The sequence below is a fragment of the Jaculus jaculus genome, chromosome 9 (assembly GCF_020740685.1).
Source record: "Jaculus jaculus isolate mJacJac1 chromosome 9, mJacJac1.mat.Y.cur, whole genome shotgun sequence".
Lineage (NCBI taxonomy): Eukaryota > Metazoa > Chordata > Mammalia > Rodentia > Dipodidae > Jaculus > Jaculus jaculus.
The window spans coordinates 34,199,114-34,206,723 of NC_059110.1; the positions used below are offsets into that span (position 1 = coordinate 34,199,114).

The 7,610-nt window shown below is 45.7% G+C and overlaps 1 protein-coding gene across 4 annotated transcripts in view; it reads left to right on the forward strand.

The window, feature by feature from the left end:
• Positions 1 to 7,349, forward strand: part of Odad1 (outer dynein arm docking complex subunit 1) — a 29,024-nt gene extending 21,675 nt beyond the window's left edge. For all 4 annotated transcript variants that reach the window (XM_045158928.1, XM_045158929.1, XM_045158927.1 and 1 more), the window contains 4 exons: positions 4,015 to 4,178; positions 4,256 to 4,353; positions 4,595 to 4,673; positions 4,741 to 7,349. In XM_045158928.1, coding sequence (XP_045014863.1) covers positions 4,015 to 4,178; positions 4,256 to 4,353; positions 4,595 to 4,673; positions 4,741 to 5,211 — 812 coding nt within the window. In that variant the 3' untranslated portion in view covers positions 5,212 to 7,349. The remainder of the gene's footprint in view (positions 1 to 4,014; positions 4,179 to 4,255; positions 4,354 to 4,594; positions 4,674 to 4,740) is intronic.
• The last annotated feature ends 261 nt before the right edge of the window (positions 7,350 to 7,610 follow it).

The following is a 7,610-nucleotide window of genomic DNA, read 5'->3' on the forward strand; positions in this document are numbered from 1 at the left end:
AAATTCCTTTTCTAGCTTTCTGGCCTCTGCTACTAAGTTTTATTCAAACTCACATAGAAGTCCAATAATTTGTACCTAGGATCCATATTCGAGAGGAAATGTGGCATTTGCTTTCGGAGCCTGGGTTACCTCACTAAATATAATCCTTCCCAGATCCATCCATTTTCCTGCAAATTTCCTAATTTCATTTTTCTTTACCATTGGGTAGAACTTCATTGTATAAATGTGCCCACATCTTCATTATCCACTCTCCACTCATTAGTTGAGGAACATCTAGGCTGGTTCCATTTCCTATTTATTGTGAATAGAGTGGCAATAAATGTGGTTAAGCAAGCATCTCTAAAGTAGTAAGAAGAGTCATTAGGATATATGCCTAGGAATGGTATAATTGGGTCATATGGCGTATCTATTTTTAGCTGTTTCAGGAACCTCCACACTGATTTCCGCAATGGCTAGACCAGATTGCATTCCCACCACCAGTGTAGAAGGGTTGCTCTTTTCCTGCATCCTCACCAGCATTTATTGTCATTTGTTTTCATGATGGTAGCTATTCTAACAGGAATGAAATGGAGTCTCAACATCATTTTAAAATTTTATTTTATTTATTTATTTTGGATTTTTGAGGTAGGGTCTCACTCTAGCCCAGGCTGACCTGGAATTCGCTATGTAGTCTCAGGGTGGCCTCGAACTCACGGTGATCCTCCTACCTCTGTCTCCCAAGTGCTGGGATTAAAGGTGTGCATCACCACATCCGGCTTAAAATTTTATTTATTGTTATTATTATTTTGGGGTTTTTTGAGGTAGGGTGTTGCTCTAGCCCAGACTGACCTGGAATTCAGTATGTAGTCTCAGGGTAGCCTTGAACTCATGGCGATCCTCTCATCTCTCCCTCCTAAGTGCTAGGATTAAAGGTGTGCACCACCACACCTGGCTCAGTGTAGTTTTAATTTGCATTTCCCTGATGGCTAGGGATGTAGAACATTTTTTAGATGTTTATATGCCATCTATATTTCTTCTTTTGAGAACTCTCTATTTAGTGCCACAGTCTTTTTTTTTTTTTTTTTTTTTGTATTTTTTGAGGTAGGGTCTCACTCTGGCTCTGGCTGGAATTCACTATGTAGTTTCAGGGTGGCCTCAAACTCACAGTGATCCTCCTACCTCTGCTTGCCAAGTGCTGGGATTAAAGCCTGCACATATTCTATTTTTTAATTGAGTTGTTTGATTTCTTATTTGGTTTTTTGAGTTCTTTGTATGTTAATCTCCTTCTGTCAGATGTATAGTTGGCAAAGATTTTCTCCCATTCTGTAGGTTGCTTCTTGGCTCTATTCATAGTGCCCTTGGCTGTACAAAAACTTTGCAATTTCATGAGGTCCCAGCAGTTGATCCATGGTTTTTTTTTTTTTTGTTGTTGTTGTTTTTTTTCCCTGAGCAATTAGGGTTATAGTGAGAAAGTCTTTGCCTAGGCCTTTGAAGGATTTTCCCTACTTTTTCCTCTAGCAGTTTCAAAGTTTCAGGTCTGATATTAAGGTCCTCGATCCATTTGGCCTTCATTTTTGTACCTGGAGAGAGATAAGGATCTCTTTTCATCCTTCTACAGTTACATATCTAGTTTTCCTAGCACCATTTGCTGAAGAGGCTGTCTTTTCTCCAATGAGTACTTTTGACATTTTTATTGAAAATTAGGTGGCTGTAGCTACCTGGATTTACAGCTGGGTCCTCCATTCTATTCCATTGATCTATATGTCTGTTTTTGTACCAGTACCATGCTGTTTTTCTCTGTGTTTTTAACTGAATTTTTGTTCTGCTTCTGCTTGGAGTCTGGGGCCTATCCCAGATGAATCTATGTATGTGGTATGACGTGTGGCCTGGTGTTCTTTCCTTACTCCACAGCCCTGTTGAGTGGCACTCCTTGTCCCTCTGTCTTGTTTTCAGCACAGCTATGTGAGCTTTTAGGAGTCCGGCCACCCTCATGGCTCTGGGCCCCATTCTACCCACTGTTCACCCAGGCATACACTGTCCTTTCGTAGCCTCTGGAAATGGGTGTAGTATATACTTCATGCCCATCCCGTATGCTTCTCTTGTGAGTCAGGTGGGATGCTGGAGAGTAATAATGGAGAAAGACAAAAAGGTGGTAGTGAGGCTGGGCATGGTGGCACATGCTTTTAATCCCAGCACATTGGAAGCCAAGGTATGAGGATCAGTGAGAGTTTACGACCAGCCTGGCACTACTAAGTGAGTTCCAGGTCAGCCTGGGATAGAATGAGACCCTATCTTGAAAACACACACACACACACACACACACACACACACACACACACACGGTGGGCTGGGGAGATGGTTCAATTGTTAAGGTACTTTCTTGCATAGCCTAATAACTGGAGTTCAATTCTTCAGTACCCATGTAAACCAGATGCACAAAGTGGTGCATGCAACTGTATTCTGTTTGCACTGCCTGGAAGCCCTTGTACACTCATATCTCTGTTCCAAAGCAGCACCCCAGTGTAGATGACAACCCTGGCTGTCCCTTGATCTCCCCCCACATATACTCTATTTTCCTCCCGGTGTCACGAGATTTTATACATCACCACATACAGCTGGATGTATCTGAGATCTCAGATGATGGTTGGACAGCCCATTGAGCTCCCTCCTGCTGTGTGGGATTGTCAACAGGCCCAATTTCAAGGGCTTCCCATGAGCAGTCACAGCTGCTTCTGATATAGATGGCAACAGTTGTTTGGCTCAGAGGGCAGTGTCACACAACACAGGGAAACAGGCAGAAGAGTAATAGAGGAGGATATCCAATGTCCTCTAGACTCTGCACTATGTGCACAGGACACATGTACACAAATGCATATACCACATATACATATATATTACACACACACACATGCACACACAGAAAAAAGCACATATTACATATATGGAAATAATGGTAGTGTAGTAATACAATGTTGTGGGGTGTGGACTGCTGTGTCATTCTTTGGCAAATTACATTCCTTAGTATGAGTGCTAGTTTGTGAGTGCTTAAGTCAGTGCCAAGACTGCATGGCTGAAAACAGATACATCTCACCAGTCAGTCTGTTTGGAAAACTGTTGTCAGAAGTTGGAAAACAAGCTGCTGGCAGGGCTGGGGGTCTGCCCTGCACTCCTAGTTGACTGTGTTTCCCTGTCTCTTGGCATCCTTTCCTCATTGCCCACACTTGCCTTTGTTTTATAAAGCCACTCATCCTGTTGTATTGGGGACCACCATGCTCGAGGTGACTTGTCTTAATCACTGCATTTCCAAATAAGGTTATATTTTGATGCACTTGGGAGGGTTGGACTTGAACAAGTGCTTTGGAGGGAGCAGTTCACCTGTAATAGTATAGCTGTTGCAGTTACCTGTTTCTCTACAGAGACACAGGTAATTTCCAACAGTTTGCTGTCCTAAGTAATTTAACTTAACTGCAACGTCTTTTGAGACATTAAACAGAAAACGTAGAAATATGATAGATATATCTTTTAAAAATATGCAGAAACTCGGAGAAACTTCTGCAAAAGGCAAGCAAGGGAGTGATGGGCCCTGGTTAAGGATAGGGTGTGCTTGTGCAGGGAATCAGTTACAGCCACATACGTAGCTAAGTGCAAGTGGACATGAGTGGTCTGTGGGGTGGGGGGCTCCCAAGAGGGCCCAGTGAGTCACAAAGGTCATGACTATGTGGGATGAGATGTTAGCCGAGAAATAAAACAGCTCCTGCCTGCCATATCTGCTCCTGATTCCTTGGGGAGCACACAGTCTAGGAAGGATTGTAGGACTGGCAGGAACTGGCTTTGTTTCTAGCTGAGCTGTCTCTCCAAGGTGATGTCTCCTTAGATATCTCTTCCTCCTGGCTGTTGAGAACCTGAGAGTTCTGGGGATGGCTGGTTGGCTGCTTTCAGTCTTTGGGGCTTGACCACTGCCTTGGGGAGGGGTATGAGCATCCCACGTGGATACAGGGCTGGCATCCTGACAGAGTTGCCCCTCCCTGCCTTCAGACATCCAGCATCTCTTTGACAAGGCTCACTGTGACAGCAGTGTCATCAAGGACCTCCTTGGTGTCAAGACCTGCATGCAGGACAAGGATGTGAGCCTCTTTCTGAGCACCATTGAGAAGCGGCTGGTGCAGCTCCTCACTGTGCAGGCCTTCCTGGAGACCCAGGTGCATGGGCAGGGACATGGGTGTGGGGAGCCAGGTCTGGCTGTGTCTGCACTGACCCTGGACCCCTACTCTCTCAGAACCGTGCCTCCTTGTCTGAAGCTGCCCTCCTGGTGCTGGGACAGAGACAGGTGGATCCTCCAAAGAAGACGACCCCACTCCAGCCTCCCGAAAACCTGTGAGGCTTGTGGCAGGGAAGGAAGGTGGTTGATTATGTGGGGAAGACAGACAAGTGGAATAGAGGGCTTGAGGGAAAGATGGTGGCTTGTATGGCCTAGGGACAGAAGGTTAAATGGGTACTTGTAGTGGGAAGTTCGGTGCTTGGTATTCCTGAAGGAACAGGGCAGGCAGAGGAGATCTGGGAACTGTGGATTAAGCAGAGAAGTAGGTCTGGACTTTCCACCTTCCTTCTACCCTAGAGAAGAGCCCCCAGGTTATGTGCCTAAAGATGACTATCCTATGAGCAAGGAAGAGTTGCTGAGTCAAGTTATGAAATCGGTGAGAGTGGGCTCCCCAGGGTGGGACCAGGATTGCCACTGGTCTGACTAACAGTGCCTGCCTCCAGGTGGAGCTCCAGGAGCTGGCTGAGGCCTCGAAGAAGGTGGACAGCAACGTGAGCTTGGCCTCTGACACCCAGGTCACCATCTCTGACTCAGCCACCAAGAAGCTCCCCAAGAAGACCTCTGTCCATGGATCCATCCTGAGCCACAAGACTAAGAAAGGCCACAATGTCAACTCCATGACCCGTGTCACCTTTGATGACCCTGGCTCTAGTACAGCTCTTGTGACCTTGGCTTCCAACACCCATGCCAGTGGGATGCGAGAGTCCAGCCAGACCTCTCTGGGGGGGCAAACGGACACAAAACAGGCTACCTCAAGCTACCTGGGGTCCACTGGCTATGTGGAGTCGAGCCAAGGCCAAGAGAGCACAGGAGGTGGCACACAGAGTGGACGTCCTACCTCTAGCAGTGGCCAAGTGTCCAGCACCCTCCCTGCCTCCACCACTGAGCCTGAATCCTTCAGCACAGACTTCTAGAATTACCAGTAGGAAGGGAGGTCAGCCCTTAATATCCCAGCTCTCCAAAGGTTTTCTACTGTCCTAGCCCAGGTCTCTGGCTCTCCCCCATCTCTTTCCATCTGCCCATCTTTGTGGCTCACCCTGTCTGTCACTGACTCCTTTCTTCCTTCCTGTTTCCCATCTCCAGACTCCTTTCATCTCTGTCCTGGGCTCTTGTGGTGTCTAGTGTCCTATCTCCTTGGCTTTCTGTTATTTAGGAATACCTCCCTATGTTGACTAGGTGAACTGTGATCATAAGAAATAAAGGTCAGAGTCCAATGTTCACCCAGCTGTTTCCTCCACCTCTGCCTCAGGGGAGAATGTGTGAGCCTGTTCCACTATCCATGCATTCATCAGTCCTCCCACACATTCACTCATCCATCAACCATCCATACATCCATCCACCTAGCCACTCATCCATTCACCCACCATCTCCCATCCATCCATGATCCATCATCCACACATCGCTGTGTCTTGAGGAAAATTTACAGATACCCGTGTCTCCAGTGCAGTGCTATGGCCAGGTCTGTTTTGGATTGAGAGGGAAGTAGGACATGGTGGGTGACAGACAACCCTGCCTATAGTGGAGCCATGCCTAATGCCCTGTGAGCTCTCAACGAAGCCAAAGGCACACAGAACCCATCACCTACCCTGGTGGATTTGGAAGCCTGAGCCGCCCACTTTCCTAGTGTGAAAACTGCCTGGCATCCAAAAGGCTTCATGAGACTAAAATCAGATCAGTGCCCGGATGAATAAATACTCAAAATACCTGAAACTAAGTACCCGAAGATACCAGAATCACAGACTCCTGGCTCCTTTATGTAAACTGCCATGTAGAACCTGTACAAGCCCCCATGGACTTTAATTAACTCTTGGACAATAGAAGCAAGCCACTGTAAATGCTGTGTGTTTGGCTGTTACAGCATTGTTCATGGAACAAGAAGTCAGCATGTGGGCAGTACAGACACTCTATGAAATTACTGTATGATGTCACTGGGGAATTGTAAGTCAGATGAGATGTCAGGACATCCATGCTGAAAGTCCTAGCAGAAGCACCGAGTACATATGGGGAGATGTGAAGCAGCCGCAGCTCTGGCTGTCAATGACAAGTCATGGTGGTACAATGACCACATCCAGCCTGGTTTCTTCCAGCTCGAGGTCCTCTTCCCATACAACCCTCCTTGGCTGTCTCACTCCTTGATTCCTAGCAAAATAAGCTGCAGTTCCGACATTCTGAGTCCTGGGGTATGTGTGTACTGGGGATCAAAGCTGGGTCTTTAAACTTCTCAGGCCAAGTGCCTGAACAACTAAGCTGTCTGTCCAGCCCTCAAGATGTTTTTAATGATAGCCATATGGACAGAGCTAAAGACATTACTGTGGTTAAGAGAGTAAATCAATGATTGCACTGTAACCTTAGTTTTACTTGGAAACCCACTGGGGAAAAACATAGCATAGACAAATGAAGCTGTGCTCATAGCAGGACAAGTGACTGAATAAGAGAACACCCTCCTCTCCCCACACTTGCTCTCCACTCTGAAAATGTATTCAGACCACCTCTCCCCACCCTTCATTCCAGAGACTGGGGAATATCCCTGTAGGGAAGCAAACTCCCTGATGGAAAAGACTTGTAGTCAAAGGCAGCTGGGAGGCTGACAGGGAGCTGGATCTCCGAGGAACTACTGCTGTGGCTCTCTTTGGAAAGCAGTGGGAGAATAATACCCATGTTGCTGGATCCTCATAGTTGTCACTGAAAGGGCATTTAGTTGTTCTGAGTTGTAAAAGCTACCCTAAAGACTAGTCAGGAACAAAACACTTTTCAACTGGAATCTACCCTACATATCAGTTCTACTGAACTTGCTGAGATTGACATGTGGCCACGTCCATAGAAGCTATAGTAACTGTTGAGTCGCCTTATCCTAGAGAATCCTGTCCTTAAGGTCTGACTCAAGCTTTTACTAATGTCATCTCCTCGTATTTCCAGAGCACCATGAAATAAATGTGATACAATAAGGACAAGAATTAACCTGACCATATATATTTGCTGTATTTCTCTAAAAAGATTAAAATGTATTGATCTCTCGATAAAAAAGTGCCTAACAAAATACTGAAATAATAAATATCAAATGGAAGTGTGCTGCACTAAAATGAACAACGAACAATATCAAGAATACCTACATTTATTAGAATAACAAAAACTGGTTACATCAAATTAAATTTATCATTAAATAAGAAAAGCAGCATACAAAAGAGTACTGTTGTAAAAGGGAAGAATAATGTATGCACACTTAATTCTCCAAGTTATATGCCATTAAATAGTTGGTCAGTCATAAACACTCAAAGCTAACACGTATCACCCTTAAGGGAGACAGGGTGATGGC